The sequence below is a fragment of the Vipera berus genome (genome assembly GCF_964194415.1).
Source record: "Vipera berus genome assembly, chromosome: 1".
NCBI classification, from domain to species: domain Eukaryota; kingdom Metazoa; phylum Chordata; class Lepidosauria; order Squamata; family Viperidae; genus Vipera; species Vipera berus.
In genome coordinates, this window is record NC_138202.1 from 247,768,340 (window position 1) to 247,789,317 (window position 20,978).

General features: G+C 36.9%; 1 protein-coding gene across 1 annotated transcript in view; it reads right to left on the reverse strand.

Moving 5' to 3' along the window:
* The window catches only part of MMS22L (MMS22 like, DNA repair protein), a gene marked incomplete at its 5' end in the record, with an annotated part of 78,284 nt that overhangs the window by 47,414 nt on the left and 9,892 nt on the right, over nt 1-20,978 (reverse strand). The window contains 7 exons of the mRNA XM_081315321.1: nt 2,902-3,411; nt 4,497-4,723; nt 5,275-5,394; nt 7,961-8,023; nt 14,364-14,543; nt 17,319-17,432; nt 19,864-19,994. Of these exons, the coding sequence (XP_081171447.1) occupies nt 2,902-3,411; nt 4,497-4,723; nt 5,275-5,394; nt 7,961-8,023; nt 14,364-14,543; nt 17,319-17,432; nt 19,864-19,994 (1,345 nt within the window). The remainder of the gene's footprint in view (nt 1-2,901; nt 3,412-4,496; nt 4,724-5,274; nt 5,395-7,960; nt 8,024-14,363; nt 14,544-17,318; nt 17,433-19,863; nt 19,995-20,978) is intronic.

The window sequence follows — 20,978 nt, forward strand, 5'->3', positions numbered from 1 at the left end:
TCATTTCAAGTAGAATGCGATTACCAAATGTCTATATGATACGTTAAAGGGGACTGGTACAACTATTTGACATTCTAAGCTTTAAATACCAAGGCATTTAGTTAACACAGCGAAGTCAGTATTTTCATAATGCTACTTAATCAGCAATAAAGGAATGCTCCTGTGAGCCATCATCTTGGGTTAGCAGAAAAGTGGCATATGAAGTTATTATTAACTAACTGCCTACAGGGAGCTGCTTCTGTCTTTAATCAATGATCTCACTTCCTATCTACTTGCAAATTCTGACAGCCATAGAACTATTACACTCAATACAGTTGGCAGAGATATTACATTTATGCAAGGAGTTGATATCTTATTCCCATCTGGATCTTGAAGTAGAAAGGATTGTTACAGTGAGGCATTTTCCCCTTTGCCAAATCAGAAAGGCAAACCAAGAATGCAAATGATTAATCTGGCCAAAGATATTGCTCTGTAATCCAATTCTCCCCATTGACATGTGCATACACACATCCATCCCCCCACGCACCCACCCACCCACAAAATAAAGTGCAGTTCTTCTATAGAGATAGATAGATAGATAGATAGATAGATAGATAGATAGATAGATAGATAGATAGATAGATAGAGACAGACAGATAATGTCGTTCAACTCTAGAGCCAGGAGAATACTCTGATCATGACAAAGAGCTGATGTTAACATTCTGCCCAGGTCGCTTTGGATAGTGAGATGAGTGTCATATAAATTTATTTAATAAAAATAAATAAATTACATTGCCACTAACAAGTACAAAATGCAGATTTAGCATGTAGCCTCTGCTGTGAATTGAGCTCAATAACCTGGATCAAGTCCATCATAGCTATGGCAGCCTTGGACCTCTGAGGTGCTTCTGACTCTGAGCCCAGAAACAGCCGGCTGAAATCTCCCAGAGCCATCAGTCTCTAGGGAACTCCACTGTCAACTTGGTCACCGAGTCAAGGAGCTCAGGCAGAAGCAGTTGTTGTTGTTGTTGTTAGTTGCGAAGTCGTGTCCGACCCATCGCGACCCTATGGACAATGTTCCTCCAGGCTTTCCTTCTATCCAAGTGACATTTACTACGGTTGATCAAACGTTTGTTAACATCTGCATTATTTTTTAAAGCACTTGCTGTTCTTCCTTAAATCGAGAAGTTTATTCATTTACTTTTAAGGACTATTCTGTGTTCATAGACTATTCAAGGCCAACGGACCGGCTAAGTAAGATAATATGCATGGCACACTTCAGAAGAAACGAAGAACAAATGGGTCCAGCTTCTAGATGGTTTTTGTTTTTAAAATACCAACTTAAACCAATTTATAAAGACTCTCCTAATAAATCACCTGCACTTTGTCAAATACTTTATCTTTGTTTAAACACAGCCTGGGGTGGAAAAAAAAATCAGCTGTCCTTGGATTTCTAAGCTACTGACAGGAGAAGTCAAACTATTCAGACAGTAACAAAGTACTTAAGGTAAACATGTAGGTGAGTTTCCTCTCAGTGTTCAGAAAGCGTATTTTCTGCAGTCCTACCCCCAGTGTCCAATCGATAACTGCCTCATTATGGTGTATGGCAAAATGATGGGTGAAGATGACTTCTAGCTCTCCTAAAGAAACTTTTAGCCAAAAGAGCTGCCTCCAATGCAAATCATGAATAGAAATATGCTTACCACAAAAATGAAAATTTGGAGGTTTCTAACGATCACACAAATCAAGGGAAAACGCATTTGGTTTTAATCACACACCTCCCCCTTTTTGTTTTTTTCCAACTAGTCACGGTTTCTTCCTTCCAATGTATACTTTTTAAACAATATCTAACTTAGCTGATGTAAAAATTGTACCTGACCTTTCTAAGCCGTAGTAAGACTCACAAAAGCATGCAAGCTCAGGAACCAAGCAGTCTGATTGTAGTAGTAAGATTTTTTTTTTTTTTTTGCAATGTCCCTCAGCAGTCTATCCTTACTGTGGTAGAATCACTGAAATCAACTCTCTATGAAGAGAGTCCACCTCTTGTGGAACCCATAATATCATCTGAGGTGCCTTCTGTCACATCAAGAGAGCAGAAGAATGGAAACTATTTGTGTTATCTTATTCTCCTGTAAAGAAGATCTGACTAGTTTTAATTATTATGTTACATGGCCTGGAAGCCTCTTAGAAGACGAAGGATCAAATTTAAGCACGAAGAACAACTGCTGCCATTCATGGAGAACATTGGAATTTAACTTCCCTGCTGTTTGTTAAATGTTTGCCATATATAGCAAATGAGGGAAGAACCTGAAGTATGTAGATAATACATGGGGGAAAAATAATGATCAAAAACATTGGTACAATTAATTTCATATTCTTCTACTCCATTTATTTCATGGTGTGTAATGCAAGATCCAAACTGAAAGAGTATGTTAAAAAATATTGTATATCTTTTTCCCCCTAATTGTCACTAATTATACATGCACATCTTCACTTATCATTGTTATCCGCAAGTAATGAATATGCATGTGTCTAACAGCTCTTACTTACCTATTTTTATATCAAAAAACCTGAAAGCTTCCAAGCTTATTTCAGCTCCTCGCTACATATGTTGGCCAAATGGGTCTCTGCAGATGACAAAATGTGTGTGAACACTGCTCTTTAGGGGGAATTCTATCTCACAACCATTTTTGTCTGCCCTCAGATTTCTTGTCCATTGTATTTGGTACTTTCTCTCTTTACACGATAATTGTTATATTATTTCAATTGCATTTATATGCTACTTAGATAGTTGTAAGGGAAAAGGGTGGTTCAGTAAAATTTTAATAAATGCATAAATAGCGCGCCACATATATTACCGCGAAGGTCTGTTGAAATCAATAAAAAAGGAATTTCAGAAAACAGACCTAAAAAAATTCTCACCTCAGCCTGAACAAAACGGCTTGCAGGAAGTTTAACACAGCGGCCAGTTCAGCTCCTCGGCAACCGGGCAACAACATACTAAACCCATCACTCATCAGCTTTTCTTCAGAAAGGTTCAGGTATAAGCTGCTTTCAAAAACTTCTTGGACCCCATCGACATACGTGGAAAGCAGCCTCCAAAGGTTTTGTTTCTGTAGGAGGTCATTTCTTGCAACTAAAAATTCTTTTGCCTTTTCACAGAAAGCCACCGAGAGTGGCTCAGCAAGTATTCCGATATCCATGCTCTTGTCAATGTATGTTAAGATGAAAGCAAAGTACCCTTTCCAGATGAGACCTTTCTGGGTAACACTGGTAGAAGTGGGGCTAAGGAAACGCAGAAGTTCCATCATGCGGCTAGCCACATCTTCTGTCTCTGCTAAGGCCGCCAGCACCAGGAAAAGGTACAAGAAATTTTGAAGTCCAACTTCTGTCAGTTCACACATTCTTTTCTGGTGGAATTTCGAATAAATTCTGCATTATAAAAGAAAACCCCCAAATTTGTTCCTTTAAAATTTGTTTTGAATTTATTTATTTCATTTATTTGTTTAAGGCATTTACTGTATATACCTGCCCATCTTCTAACCAACTCTGGGAGGCTCCCAATCAATTGTTCTTTGAATTGATGATCCCTGCTAGTTTTAGTTCCAAAGAACTTTTTGATGGAAAATGATGTTGAATGAATGAATGCCTTTCTACTAAAAATGTATTACTGTATGCGTATTTCTTCAACATTCCACTTTGTTTATACCAGTACATTCAGAATAAGGAACAAAAACCTTCCACAGCATAGGAAACTTTAAGATATGCCTGGCAAGTGTGACGGAGCTAATGTAAATCACAAATGTCACATGAGAAAGAGGCACTGTTGAGATTTGGAACAAAAGTTTTACTTCTGTCTACCTTTCATCAAACAGAAGCTGCTAATACATGAAGCATGAATAATATATATGTGATGTCCTTTGGGGAGAAAGTGAAAATTGATTTAACAAATCTAGTAAAATATTATTATCAACTAAAGTTTTTCCTGATGTATCATCAATTGAAGTTTTTTCCTGCTTTACAATGAACTTTTTTTATACACTGGTAAAATTTATGAGTCTTCTACAATCCAGTCCTGTTAGGAGCAATTTGACTAAAATTACCCATTCTCTGTTGTCAATATGAAGGAATAATCCCAACAAGTTTTTAGAGCAGCAAATTTGGAAAACTTTGTTCTACATTTTTACTGGGATCTGAGAAGAACATTTAAGACTGAATGTGTCATGAGAAAAGAACAAAAAAGCAAAAACATGGTGGTTTCTATTGATCCTTTTCTGGACTGATCCATAAACTTCTGGATCATCAGGAGTGCGGATTATAGCATCTGGAAGGCAGTATCTATGAATATAAATCTTAAAAAATGGATGCTTCTAAAATAAGACAAAAAGTGTCCACAATAAAAAGGACATGGTGGATGAAAAATCCTAGGTGGAAAACTATTAAGCTGCTCAGAGTAACCTTATAGGGGACATGGGCAGGATAGATAGATAGATAGATAGATAGATAGATCCGCATACCTTCCTTTGATCTGCTTCCATGGATGAACTCCATTGGTCTTGCCTGCTTTCTTCATTATTTGTGCCAAAATGCGAAGAAAAAATTGGAAACTGTTGCAGGATACATACATGTCAGGTGTATGTACATCACTGCAGTAGCTCTTTATCAACTCATACATAGACAAGGGTGTCTTGCTAATATTTGCAAGACCTTTGAGGCCAAACCAAGGAATGGTAAAGGGATTGTTCTGCAAAAAAAAAAGTTGCATAGTATGGCAGAAACTTTCTTGTTTCTTCCACAAGTTATTTTATCATAACCAATCAGATGTCTAATAGCCGAGGAAGTAAACAGCTCTCTAGCTTTAGATCGTAAATCACCTAATGAATGCTAGTTGGGGATCCACTGCTCCTTTCTTCTCATCACCACAACAGCTGAAAATGAAATTTCCTATATTTGGCAACTAGGTATTTATTTAATATATTTATTGAAAATATGTCAATTTTTTAAAAAACATATTACTGATCTGAAAGAATTTCTGTGGTACAGTGCAATGCACACTGAATGCATATATAAAACTGATCATTTGTTTTACAAAACCTAGAATGATTATTTGCCAGATAATAACAAGGTGTAACAAGTTTAAGTTAAAATATTTCAAATATTGTGAACTTGTATTGTTGTTGGAATAAAATAATGTAAAAATTAATAAACCTACCACTTAACAAAAAGCACTGGAATACTTTTTTAAAGAAAAACCTCCAAATTTTAGATTTTTTTTAAAAAAACATATTCACTAACCAGATTTTTGCTGTAATGTTCCCAAACTATGGTGACAATAGTGAGATTTACATCCCAGATGTGGCTTAATGTCAAGCAACACTGAAGATGCATCCGTAATTGTTCTTCTAAAATTCCAGCCTAGCAGACAAAACATTAAGATGTTATTCATTTAAATTTTTTTTTATCAAGGTTTCCATTTTATAAAACCTTGACCACCAGTCAAATCAGAAGGATTCACATTTAAGGACTTCATTTTATGACTACTGCTTCTGGCTTAAAAGGAAATTCTGTTAAAACAATACGCAAAATAGAAAAAAGCAATTTGAGAAACGATGGTACTGTTATCTACTAATCTCCATGTATATTTTTTAGGCGGCTGAATCATGACATACTTGAAAGATAATTTGGAGTTTAATTCATGGTGAGACTATGTCTAAGCATGCTCCAGCAAAATTGTTTGGGGCCAAAAATAGTTCCTAATGCCTAGGAAGGAGCATCAACAGACGCAAAGGAAAAATTCTAACTTTCTAGCTACCATGAACATGACAGAATTAGCTCACTTATAGCGATTCTTTATTGTAACTTTAAATGCCAGCATTCTGTGAGCTATAGTATTTACACATTTGCCAGACAGTTAAGACTGTAGCATTTTCAAGAACAGAAATAAAATATAATCCTTGGTCACTTGTACTGGAACTGGCCAACAGAAATCCATTTTTAAGGGTAAAACAGAATATTGATTTAGGAACATTATTTCACACCTTGGCTAAGACCATTGATCATGATAAGTTATAAATCGTGGTTATTAAATACAACAGTAGGTTCAAAAAAAATCTTTTTTTTTAAAGTTTGGCTTGATATATAAGCACAATTTTTTTTTTGATACAAATGTTTGCTTATCTTAAGAAAAACTATTCCTCCTTTATATACAATCATATATTGTCTACATGGACAGGCCAAAAACAAGGCAGTATTTAAAAATAAATGCTTACTTGCAATGAGTTCAATTCCAAGGAAACTTTCTACCCGACCCCAACAAGCAGCTACATTTTTTATTCTTCAAATCTCAGCAACATACAGTAACTAAACTTACTCTATCACCATTTTAACCAAGAAAGACCAGCCAAATTTCCTAAAATACATTTTAGAGTACAGTACTATATGCTATGAAATTATATTTTACAGTAAAATGTGAGGGAGGGGAAGGTTTAATAACCATTCGTATACTTTTCCAAAGGCTACATAAAAAAATTATAAAATATTTTTGAGAATATATGTTTGAAAATCACTTTCATTCACCATATAAACAATTAAAACTGTTGTTCTTCCCTAACATTTTAATTTTCTTCTTCTAACACTAATACACCCACACCCACACCCACAATGCTATGTTCATTGTCACAGAAGTAAGTTCCACTTAATTCAAAGAAACTGTGATAAATATACATAAAATTACACCTATCACTTTAATTAATTAATCCCACCAGGCTCAAGGTTGACTCAGCCTTCCATCCTTCCGAGGTAGGTAAAATGAGGACCCAGATTGTTGGGGGCAATTAAGCTGACTTTGTAATAATGCCGCTTGGGGTGTGTGTGAAAGCCCTAATAAGCAGGCATATACATAGAATGAAGGCTACTGCTAAGCCCGCCCTGAGTCTTCGGAGAAGGGTGGGATATAAATGGAATTAAAATAAAAATAAAAATTAGGATAATATGCAGAGTTTTGCTGATACAAAAAAAATGTGAATTTGTGCTAAAATTCTCACACAATTTTCTTCCTCTTTGTTGTACAGGGCTAATAGATCTTTTGAATTACAGAATTTGAGGCTGAATCTTTATGGGGATGGGGGACAAACAGGAACAACAACATGGTACAACCGTCTTCCTTTAACAGGAAGCTTCATAATATTTCAGTAAATGGAATCTTGGATAAATTTTGAATTCATTTATGGAGTAGTTAAAAGTCAAAAAGTCAAAACCCTTTTGCTTGACTACGTGGCTAGCTATCTTTAGCTACGCACAAAACAATTAAAAACAAATTATTTATGTAATGGTTGATACTAAATTAGCATTTATACCATGCAACCAAGAACAAATTCACAAAAAACCACATTAATATGTGCAGCATACTTAAAAGTACTTTTAAAAGGAGGTCACTTCTGACCTCTGGGCCACAAAGTATTGCATTAACAGCTCTGCAGAAAGAAAAATGATAAGGTATGAAATGAGAGCTCAAAAGCTACAACCTTATCAGCAAGAGTTTGATTCAAGCCTGTAAGACAAATTGCTCAGCAAGTCAAGTCACCTTCCTGCTGTGATGAGGATATAGCTGAATTTTCAATGCAATAGACTATCTCCCTTATCACGTCTCTCAACTTGATACCCTCAGATGCAGTATACATTTTCTAAGCATCCTGTTCTTATTTGGAATATATCTTGTCGAAGGAGCCAAGTAACACGTCCAGGATAATTATCTCTACCATGCACCTTATCTGACAATTTATCTTCAAAAAACAACATTTAAGAGTATATCTTCTAACAAGAAAAGAACTATGTAGAATCCTAGCTTAAAAGATCAACAGGGATGGACATATTCAAAATTAATTTCAGAAAGAAAGTGAACGAATAAGGTACATTAAACCCCTTGTCCCCATATTTTGAAGCAGCCATCATCAAACTTTCAAGTTATTATTAAAATACTTACTTGATTATTAACAGACTGTTTCAGCAGATCTTCAACATAAGGCCAGTTGGATTCTACTGATTTCTGAATGGAAAATAGTTGGAAAAAATAATTAATATCAGTAACAATTACCCTTTAAAAACCTATTCATTAGTAACTTATACTGAAGTCAATGATCTCTCAGCTAACTAACAGGATTGCAATCTAAATAAACTAGGCAGAGGTTATATTTCTGACCTGGAAAAAAAGTGAGTAAAAGCACATGAGGACAGAGGTAAATAAAGATATGCAGGTTTTACAGAAAGAAAATAGGAAGAGCTCCCTCTTTCATAAAAGTAGCTCCTGGTTCACTGAGTGAAGCTGACTGGGAGAGGTTTCAGGACACCCTAAAAGAAGTATTATTTCATAAAGTGTATAAATAAAATATAAAATTTACTATTATAAAATTGGCCGACTTCATGACCTAATGACCTTAGTGGTGGTCGCAAGTGAACTCATTGTTAGTTATGGCATGATTGGCTAAAACCATCATAAAACATGGTCACGTGACTGCGGGGGGGGGAACAGGAGGAGGGAAGAACTGCTGAAACTTCTGGTCTTAACTCCATCTTTGCAAGTAGGCTGTAACTCTGAATGTTTATTAAGCAACCATTTGTAAGTTGAAGATTATATGTAGACAAATTCATGAGAGTTTGTTTAATGCCTCTCCTATATCACTGGCAATAGTTTCTATTGAGAGTTATATTCTACGACTAATGAATTTTCTGTATGTACATGATGGAGCAACTAAAGCCTGGGATTCATTCAACATGTTTCTTCTCATGAATATATCTATGACCTGTAAGTGAAACTGTGAAACTTTTTCACTATTTTTAAAATTAGTACCTAAAAAACTTCTTTCTATCCTGTTCTTCCTATCTGCATTTCTGAGCCTTGCAGAGAACAAATTCATTTTGTTTTTGTTGGAGTAAAATATTTAATATCACCTTTTACCTAGAAGAAAAAGATCTTCAGAATGCATAAATATAATATAAATTATCCTTTAGGTTCTAAATTCATTGTGTCTACTATACTCTATTTAAAGCAGGGGTGTCAGTCACAATGTCATGTGACGGGTCGCGACGCATCGTGACTTTTTTCCATTGCTGGCAATGGGGTGGGCGCAGTTTCGCCATGACGCATCCGGCCTGTGGGCTGGCAGTTTGACACCCCTGATTTAAAGGATCAAGAACACAGCTAATTTCAATGGATTTCATATGAATCACAATTAGCAATTAATTAATTTACATATTTTTTCTAAGGATCATAGCCAGCATGTGTTATAAGTTAGTTTTCCTACAATTCTTAACCACAAGTGGTGTTAATGAAATCTACCAGAAGATCTAGAAATGATTACTGCCCTCTCTGATTTGCTCTAGGTTAATGAGGAATAAAGTATTAAGCCCTTCTGTTTACACAAATCAAGTTTATAAACACAGTTCAAAAGGTTTTCAAGTCTTGAACTAAAATTCCCCAACAGTGATAAAATGACAACCATTTTCTATCTTTAATAAAAAGTGCTTTTGCCTTTACAATATAGCAGACATGTCAAACACAAGGCCCGGGGGCCAGATCCGGCCCGCGAAGCCATCCTGGAAACAGTGAGGGAACGGCCCCCACTGCCTTGGCCCTGGCCCAGAGACCCTCCTTCTGCCAGAGGCCCTCAGATCTGTCCCACTCCTGCCCAGGCCCCCATAGGCACCCTTGATGCGAACGATGTAGAGCTGACCACGCCCACCCAGTAGGCCATATGCACTCTGGCCACGCCCACCCAGTAGGCCACGCCCACCCTGGCCATACCCACCCGGCCCCCTGAGGGCAACTGCAATGCTGATGCGGCCCTCAATGAAATTGAGTTTGACACCCCTGCAATATAGGGTTTCATAAAGCATTGCAGAATATTCACTTCCTTAGTATATCTGTCATTTCTGCCTAAGGAAAACACCTGTGATACCATCTGGCAAACAAACACACATGTAGTTCTGAGCTAATAGCATAAAATATGATTTTTGCATTCATTTGTCATGTAACCTAAAGAGACAACTTGAGTTGCAACTTTAAGTGTTTAGGCAACATTTCTTTTTAACTCTTCTTCTGGTTCACTTGTTGAGTGGCTAAGCTGCTCAGCTGGAAAGCACTCTTTGCTTATCTTAGAAAGTATTTTAAACTATTCAAAGGTAAGAATATTTAGTTCAAAGTCACTCAAACCCCCTTTGGTAGCCCTGAGCAGCATTAAAATTGACCCCTGCAATGTTCAAAAGTTGTAATATTTCTAATTCTATTTGGTTTTTGAAATTTATTATGAATATAGCCTTTAAGAATATGATAATGCAGGCTCTTTGGGTGTTAGGAAAAGACACTTAAGATCTATCTGTGTTTTACAAATTTTCAAAAAGTTATATATTTTCTTAGAGAAATTTGACACTTCCCAATTTTTGATCCAATGCAAATTACTACCACTAAATATTTATTTATTTATTATATTTATTATTGGGACTTATATGCCGCCCTATCTCCCGAAGGACTCAGGGCGGCTAACAACAATAACATACAATAATACAGAAGTTAAAATAAAAATTAAAATTAAAGGCCCCTGTAGAATAAATTAAAATTAAAATAAATTACAAATTAGAGTTAAAAATTAAGAACATAATTAAAATCCCTGTCAGTCCAGGTCAGCCTGGTGGAAAAGGAGTGTTTTGAGGCCACGGCGAAAGGACTGGAGATCTGGGGCCATCCGAAGCTCAGGGGGGAGCTGGTTCCATAGGGCTGGCGCTCCCACAGAGAAGGCTCTCCCCCTGGGGGTCGCCAGCCGACATTGTCTAGCCGACGGTACCCTGAGGAGGCCTTCTCTGTGTGAGCGTACTGGGCGATGGGAAGTCGTTCCCGGCAGCAGATGGTCCTGCAAGTATCCCGGGCCTAAGCCATGTAGGGCTTTAAAAACTGATGGATATATCAAGGTTTACTAAATAAATGATAGCAAACGTGTCTATATTCAGCACGAAGCCAAAACCAAATAAATTATGTAATGGTATACTGCAGGGGTCAGCAACCTAAAACAGTGAAAGAGCCACTCGGAACCGGTTCCCTCACAAAAGGAAAAACTGGGAGCCGCAAAAAATGCGTGCACATGAGCATACACGCACGCATGCGCAGAACAGGTTTTGACTGAAGAGTGGAGCCAAGGCGAGATATGCACCTACCCTGCATATTCGAATTGATTGGTTGAACTTTTTTAGTCCCACTTTTTTTTTTTTTTGGACTGCACATGGCAGAGGACTGGGAGCCGCAGGAGATGGCTGAAAGAGCCGCATGCGGCTCCGGAGCCGCGGGTTGCAGACCTGTGGTATACTGCAATGTGCAAATAGATAAACCAGTTCATGTATTTTTGAAGCTGCACCGATCTTTCCTAAATTTGTTTTTAATATTATTTATGAAATGTTATTTTAAACTGAAACCATGTAAGTGTGCGTATGAAATCCAGTCTGTTATAATGTCAAAGTATTGGTGACCTTTTTAATAATTTCAATCTTCAAATACAAGTATACATTGCCAAAACAGACAATCCGAAGATATAAAATAATTGTTTTAAAATATCATACAGGAAATTGCCAATTAACTAAAGGTAAGGCAATTTAGGATAGGTAGTATGTGTTTCTGGCCTGCTTGAATAATCCAAGGTTTGGAAACTAACAACAGAAACAGCTTTTTGGAAAAGAAATAAGTGAAGAGGTGTGTTTGTACACATTGTACAAACATGTTGAGTTTTTCATGTTGTACATGTTGAGTTTTCCACTTCTGAGAATTTAGTGGTTGCTTTAGTCTTTATGCTTGCAGAAGCCAAGCAGCAGCAACCAGACCACAAAAATTAGTATGCATGTTCCCACTAAGACTGATTATTTATTAATTTTGGTTTCCATTTTTATTAATTTTCAAAAGTTATTAATATTAAGCACCCAGATTTCATTATGGTGTTCAAGGTCAGTGTAAATTCATAGCGATAATTTACCAGACATTAGGATTTCATAGACTGGCTTCATATAGAAACAAAGTGATGCTTTTATTAAAAGCAGCTCATTAAACAAACCCCAATTGGCTGGGGTTATAGGCCATTGTAAACCAAGCCAAATTGTAGTATGGCTTGATCCATTTCTCTGACCAGCTGAAAATCAGAATCTAATGAAAACAATGCTTAAAGAATGATAACAAATGTAAAATTTCACAAATAGAATATATACCTATAAAAACTACAAGTCAACTAAATGCAGTCAAACCCTCAGTGCTTAACATATGCATTAAATAAGCATATAGTTATAATATTGTTTTCTCTGGGGTAAGAAATAAGATGCAGAGCACAGAAAAGAAATAAATTCAAGAAATTAAAAGCTTGGGATTTCTCCTTTCTTTAAAAAAGTTAACAGTTAGTGGGGTGGGAGGGATTTGGGGATATATTGTAAAATTTTGTTTTTGTAAAACTTTTTAATAAAAAAAAAAGTTAACAGTTAGAATTACTTTTCGCCCAGTCAGTTCACTGTATATCTCCACAAATTTCTACCATTCAAACCATCCCTTCTTCCATCCCATTCATATTTTGCTTCATACACTGGTACTTGGTGTCTTTTTCAAGATGTCATCAGCTCTACTGATCTCTCAGTTTTGCATTCAAATCACATTTCCTATATTCAGCGCCCATACATTCTTGACCTTATCTCTTCTTATTTTACTGCTTAAATACTTCCGCATACAGCTAACTTTTACATTTCTCCCGACATACCTCTCGCTTCTAGATAACGAGGGCAGCAGACATGTTGTTAAACCAGAACCATTTCTGCTTCTTTTGGTAAGCATTTCATATTTCAGACCAGGGGTGTCAAACTCAATTTCATTGAGGGCTGCATCAGCATTGTGGTTGCCCTCAGGGGGCCGGGTGGGCGTGGCCTGGGTGGGCGTGGCCTACTGGCTGGGCGACGCTAGAGTGCATATGGCCTACTGGGTGGGTGTGGCCAGCTCTACATCGTTCGCATCAAAGGTGCCTATGGGGGCCTGGGCAGGAGTGGGACAGATCTGAGGGTCTCTGGCAGAAGGAGGGTCTCTGGGCCAGGGCCAAGGCAGTGGGGGCCATTCCCTCACTGTTTCCAGGATGGCTTCGCGGGCCACATGAAACCACTTTGCGGGCCAGATCCGGCCCCCGGGCCTTGTGTTTGACATGTCTGTTTCAGACCATATACCATTAGCATTGGCCCATCTTAAAATGTTCTTCCTTTCAAATACATGAATTTATCTACTTGCTCTAGTTTTTCACTACTTGTCTATGACTTGCAAATGCTCGCCCTCTTCTCTCTGTCAAGCACCACCACCTTGGTCTTTGATACATTTTTAAATCCATCCTTCTTGATGCATCAGTCCAACACTCATAGCAAACCATTTTACTTCTCTGCTAACAATATGGTTTTATTTATATACAAAAGCATACGTATATTCATCTTCTCACTATACACTCAAGGAGAGAAGCAACCTAGAACTAAGGATTAACTTCCTGACAGTTAGAACAACTAACCAGTGGAACAACCTGCCTCCAGAAGTGGTGAATGCTCCAACACTGGACGTTTTTAAGAAGAGACTGGACAGCCATTTGTCTGAAATGGTATAGGGTTTCCTGCCTTAGCAGGGGGTTGGACTAGATGACCTCCAAGGTCCCTTCCAACTTATATTATAATTATTATTATAATTATAATTATAATTATAATTATTATTATTATTATTATTATTATTATTATTACTCCATCAACACAAGCATTCTCTGTACATTTCCCCACAAATACATTGAACAAGCAAGGGGACACGGCACATCTTTCTCTTTTTCCCTGCTTAATGCTAAAGCATTTGCTAAGCCTTCCATTTGTTCTGAAACCCATCCTTTATCTATCACTCTTCCATTATCTACCACTTTTATTGCATTCAGCCGCCAGCCTTCAATAACATAATCATTGCAAAACATTCCATAATTCAAGATTACTCTCTTTATAATATGTTTTGCCTAAATCAACACATGTTCTTTTTCACACTGACACACTCTCAATGAGCTTAAAGAATAAATATTTTTAAAACAGGAATGTAGCAATTAAAAACACCTGTAGCCTTTGACTGTTAACATTGCCTTGTTACTAAACTGGTGCCTGTCATTTCACTTTTTAAAGAAAAATATAGCAAGCATTTCTGTAGGTAGGATAGGATTAAGATCCCTGTATTTAAGATGAATATCCCTGTATCTCACATTTAAGAAATTTACATGCCATTTTGTTCACAAGTATTAAAACATTTGGGAAATTAATGAAATATTAAAAGCGCCTTACAAATATTCTTTGTGGAAAAAAGACAAACTTACCTTTTCATCTATATATCCATTCCGGTCAATACGATAAAGTGAAGCCAAGTGGGTTATAATCCACCAACTGAAACTCAGTAGATCCTTGCATGGAATTGATTCAAAAGCAGACACTGCACCAGTACCATTGTTTTTTTCGAACACTTTATTCAGAATTTTATTCAGCCAGTTCCAAAAAGACTGTAAAAAAACAACAACAGTTTTTAAAAGGAATCCTGCAGATTTCAACCATCTGCTTTGCTCTTGAAGAACTTGTCTTATTCCTTTTTTTTTTGCTTTATCAGATAGCAGGTTACATAGGGGCAGATTCTGAGGCTGAAATAGAAAACAGTCTGATCTTTTTCCTAGCTAACTTTTTAAACATACCTTTGGATGCACTTTCATTTTTATATAGTCACATTTCTGAGTGAACATGTATACAAATGCACATTCACACAGAGACAAATATTTCCAGAACAGGGAAAAATCCTCTGATAGCCAAACATTAGTTCTTCTAATGCAGGGGTGTCAAACTGCTGGCCCGTAGGCCGGATGCATCATGGCCAAACTGCACCCACCCCATTGCCGGCAATGGAAAAAAAGTCGTGATACATCGCAACACGTCACGTGACGTTGCGAGTTTGACACCGCTGTTCCAATGTAATTCTACTTTTGATAATATACTTTTCTTAATGAACTCAGCTTCTGCATTGGACAAGGATATATTAATTCTTTGACCTTCGCTGTAGACCTAATATGATTTAGAGTTCCCATGAATGCAATCTGAAATCCAAAATATACCATTAATAAAAATGGAGACCACATTGGGGACAACCTAGTGAGAAAGGGCCATTTGACATAGGACTGTAACAAAGTAAAAGAGTAAAATCAAGTCTCTTGATTGTAAGAGGCAAGAAAACCCCGAATAAATAAAAGAATCAAATCAAGTTCAGCTACATCTCAATCAACAATTTGTGAACAAAGCTTTATATTTAAAACCCAAATCATGCAACTAAGGTAGGGATAGACAATCTGGTGCTTTCTAGCTATTTTAGATAGAAACTTCAGTTTATAACTATATAGTTTAAGAGACCACCTTTAGATTATATAAAGAACAGAGTATATTTTCAGTATAATCAAGAAAAAAGACAAACTAGATGAGGGCAGTGATTTGCAATTATTTGGGGAAAATAAAGACAGGTTTCAGAATTCTCCAAGATTGTGTTTTGTGATTACTTAAACTCAGGTAAACTGCTCAATTTTTTTTTTTTATTTTTTTTTAAAAACCCCAAACAAAACCATTCTAGCAGGATGCTAGATTAATACACCCAACTTTAGCTTTTATTCTTTATAGTAATAAAATCATGGATCCACCACAAATAAGTACAAACATTAAATGACAGTAAAATAATGTAACAATACAATACCTTGCCACCCCATGTAATATAATCAATAACCAATTGCAAATGTATTAGGATCTAATCTGGGTCAGTCACTGAGACCAGAGGTTTAGTTTCCTGAGCTTTTGGACTCGTGCTGGAGCCCATCCTCAGGGAACGTCTTTCTAGCAGAGTACACACACTTTAAAGTTTCCTTAAAATGGACTCCATCACGAGTCTGAAAACTCAGAAGACTAAACCTCTGGTCCCAGGGACTGATCCAAATTAGATCCTGCAACATTATCCTGAGATGTGTATATTTGTCTTCATTTCAAATGTGTGCACAGTTGGTGAAGCAGAATTTCTATTAGCTACAAAGTAATTCAGTTTGGAATAGTGAAGCCCACAAAACACATCAGAAGGGAGAGGCTATGAAGAAGCTATAACTATTGTCTGGATACGCAGTATTAATTTATGACTTACTGTGTTTGCCTGAAAATAGGACCTACCCTGAAAATAAGCTCTAGCTTAATTTTTTTGGTGGGGGAGGTCTATCATAAGCCCTATCCCCAAAATAAGCCCAAGCTAGGGCAGGGGGATGGAGCTATCCCACACGCCCTGCACCCACTTACAGTTGCAGCCAGGCCTCCCACGTCCCAACACGTCGGCCCACTTCTGCTGCCACTCATGCATGCGCATCATCCCCGGCCTCCATTTCACCATCAGAGACCTTCAGGAAATGCCTCTGCAGCTGAGAATGGAGCTCTGGATTGATGCGCGCAGTGCCCCATGACCTCCATTTTGCTGTCAGAGGCCTTCAGGAAAGGCCTCTGAAGCAGAGAACCAGATTGACACGTGGGCTGAAGAGGCCTTTCCTGAAGGCTTCTGATGGAAAAATGGAGGCCGTGGAGCACCATGTGCATCAATCCAGAGCTCCATTCTTAGGTGCAGAGGCATTTCCTGAAGGCCCCTGATGGCAAAATGGAGGCTGGGGGCAACACGCGCAAGTGGCGGCAAGCGGCCGCAGAAGAAGTGGGCCATCTGGGCAGGGCTGTCGGTGCTGCCGCAGTGAGGTGAGACCATAGAAAAGGCATCTCCCAAAAATAAGACCTGGTGCCCCTTTTGGAGGCAATAATAATAATAATAATAATAATAATAATAATAATAATAATAATAATAATAATAATAATACCACCATCGCATCTTATTTTCGGGAAAACAAGCTACTGCCCCAGGGCCAAATACCAAAAATTTTAACTATAAATTTTTAGTAGGGGGAAGGATGGCTTATTGTGCTATTGATTCTTTAAGCAACTACAGTCCTAATGATTTCCCAACTAAGTCTCAATGGATGGTTGCCTTACTCCTAGTCTGATAATATCCGGCAATACCATGCTGAAAAATATTTGACCATGCTGGTCAACTAACATAAACTTCTTTAAAGTTTATAAGGAAAAAAAGCACCACCTTTGATACAAGTTTGCCTATGGGGTAGATAAAATTGTTTGATATATTTGTCAAACCATGAATTTCTGCAGGTTTCCAACACAATTTGTTTTGTGAAATGTATTCATGCTGGGAATGTAACAATTCCTACCTCTGTAAGAGATGTTTTATTTCTGTGGTCAAGCAGATGAATAAGCAGAACCCACAGCTCTTTTATACAGATACAAGTATAGTGGTGAGTAATAAGAGCTTCAGAGAGCCTAACCTGCAACAAATAACATTTTAACTCAGAGAAAGCAGAAAACATTTATACATGAACAAATGTCAGAGATGGAGGAAGCAGTTGAAAAATATCACTGAAATACTTAAAGGTAAATATGAAAAGATTAAACCATCCAGCAAGTAGTAGAAATTTTTTCTTTCTTTTTTTCAAAAAAAAAAAAAAAAGAAGCTGTCAGATCTTTGTAAGCATGTGCTTGAAATCCAAATTTAAATGTGCATTATCTTTGTAGTGTTATAATTTCTTTGCCTACTGCAATTTTTGCAGAAGTGACTCCCTTTAAGGAAAAAAATGGATAGGTGTTAGCTTATGTGTGTATGTTAGAGAAAAAGAGAAAGAGACTTACCGGTATCTAGATCTGTCAAAACTACTGGGAATTATTTATGTGCCTAATACTAGGAAAATGTTTCAGGAGCATTCACCTCAATACGATTCATACACATTGATCTTTATTGATGAGGAATTATTGAAACTGTCCTACTGTTAAGACTTAGAGAAGGTAATTTTGGTGAGTTCCTTCTTCCGGTTCCATTGTAGAAACCCTTCTGACTCTTGAAAGCAATTTTTGGAAGAATGACCTACTTAAAAATCACATTTAAATAATAGGTAGGGTTATATTTGAGATTTCAACTGCCACATTGACCATTATTAAATAGTTCATAAGCAAATCTGTTTAACGTTCATATAATTCTGGAATTCTGGGAAAATGCTTTTAAAGCTAGTACACTAAGCCTATGCTTTATAGATCAATACCACAATCCTCTCTATATTTTCTCAGAATCCAGTTTGCCGAATTCAACAGAGCTTGTTCTTGAGTACTGTGGTTATTTAAGATTACCCATCAGGTATTAAGGGCTACTATTCAGGATGGTTGACATGTTGGTTGACTCAGCCTTCCATCCTTCCGAGGTAGGTAAAATGAGGACCCAGATTGTTGGGGGCAATTAAGCTGACTTTGTAATAATGCCGCAGGCATATACATAGAATGAAGGCTACTGCTAAGCTTGTAAGCCGTCCTGAGTCTTCGGAGAAGGGCGGGATATAAATGGAATTAAAATAAATAAATAAATAAATTATAATTAGGGCGGGATATAAATGGAATTAAAATAAATAAATAAATAAATTATAATTAAAATCTTAGTGATAGTAAGACATCACTATCTGTTAAGCTCTATCATACAAGAAAACCAACAAGGATCATAGAATAATTCAAATAAAAGGAACACACAAGAAAGAACTTTTTTTTCTACTCCCCACAGCATCAGCATGAAAAAGAAAAAAAAAATAAAGTCACGGACTCTGAATAAATGATATCTTAGGAAATTTCTGCAGCATTAACTTTGTAAATTCTGAAAGTATGAGAAAACTATGTTATTGCTAAATAAACCAATATTTTCAAATTATTCCTATTTATAGAACCTATAAATGCACAACTTTAATGCCATACATGATGGAATAAAAACACTACATTGTTCGGAAGCAATGCAATATTTCCTGAACTGTTAGTCTGCCATCTTTAATCAAATGAGTTATACCTTGATGTACCAGCAGGTGGTAGTGTACTCACATATAGCAACTGAATACCACTCCCCTTTTAAGATTTAAAAAACAAAGTTTCATTCCATTTTGCATTACATTTGGAAAATAAATACTTACTTTCTACATGTCATGTAGATTTGCCCTTTATCCAATTCAAAACTAACCTATTTGATAGTTTAGAATTAATTAGCTGAATAATTTATTTTGCACTTGGGAACTTTGGAAGGTAAAGGAAACAATGTATAAGAAGGATTTATTAAACAAACCTTTTGGTTTTTTTTTTAAAGGCTACTAAAAATTGTTTGTGTGTTTGTGTGTGTGTGTGTGTGTGTGTGTGTGTGTGTGTGCATGCTTCCTCCACCCCACATTTTATAACAAACGTACAACTAAAATTAGGAGATAAATGGATATAATAACTCTTGAAACCAGCTCTTTTGCTTCCTGTCAGAGTGCAAAGACTGTTGATCTCTCTAGAGTAGGGGTGTCAAACTCGCAATGTCACGTGAAGTGTTGTGACGTATCACAACTTTTTTGCCATTGCTGGCAATGGGGTGGGTGCGGTTTCGCTATGAAGCATCCGGCCTGCAGGCCTGGCAGTTTGACACCCCTGCTTTAGGGCATTAGGGCCATAGGAAAAGACGGAATATCGGGAGATTTCCATTTGCCAAAGACATCACTCACTTTTATAGTTCATAGACTTCATTTCTGTACAAAAGCACTTCTCATCAAACTGCATTTTCATTTAACCACCTCACTAAGCTGAATTAACAGTGATAAGATGAATTTATCCGGGAAATACTATTTAATAAATAGATACATTTCTACTGTTTCAGAAATTTAGGCAACATTACTGTAATATTGAATAAAATTGTAATACCTTTGAATACTTCTTAACTGACAAACTTATCAGATCATATAAGAGGTTTCCACAGTGATCTTCAAACAAACTGATATTGGTTAGATTTTCTCCAGTTAAATTGGTAAACCTGTGAGCATATATGGTTTGCTCTAGAAAAACAAATAAAATGAGAAAAATTAGCTTAACGAATGCAGAAACAGAAATGTATGTTTTCACTGCAAAAACAAACAACTGCAAGCCAAACCTATAGTTGTTCCTTTTCTAAATTTATCATGCTGTAAATCTCAAAATTTGTATCAGCTGGCTGTATCATTTGTGGGTGATCTTGGAACCGGTCACTCTCCCTCTCTCAGCCCAACCCATCTCATAAGGTGAGTGAACATACTTATAATACACCTCACCTTGTTGTGGGGAAAATAGAAGGGAGGTGTACTAAATGCGTTCACCACCTTGAGTTATTTAAAAAATAATAAAAGGCGGTATAAAAAAATAAATAAATAAATAAAAAGGTTGATATCACTGTGTCTTTGTAGCAGGATGAAAATGTCCAGTGTTGGTTTCAGTAACAGAATCCTGATTTAGATGGGTTCCTTTTGTAGGGCCGTGCAAAATATTTAATTGCAAACCATTTCCCCCCCCCAAAAAAAAGTTTTAAAAAATCTTACATACCATACTCATCTATACAGGAAGCTAAATTGGTCATGACTCAATTAATGCTGATTCCATTACTGTAGCTTCGTTAGTTTCCTCTAAGCATAACTAACTTTGGTCCAAAAATTTCTATCGCAACCAAGGAATCCCTTTATTCTATTTCATCCTCCATCAGTGCATGCCTCAAACGGCCTCGGTGAGAATTCTCCAAGTCTTTACATTTGGAGATTGCTCAGGAACAGAGAAAGGAACAGGAATGCCGTTGTCTATTAATGTTCAGTTAGAAGTGAAGAGAGGGAAGGCATTATTGGGGAAGCACCACTGTCTGCCTGGGTAGGAAGGGAGCTTGGGAGACGGGAGATTTATATCTGAAGATGGTTGAAGTTATGCATTTCCCCAACACTGCTGTTTCTAAGGCTGCCCTTTGCCCCCTTTTTCTCTCTGACTACTAAAATGTAGAAGGCAGAATAAAACCAGTATTC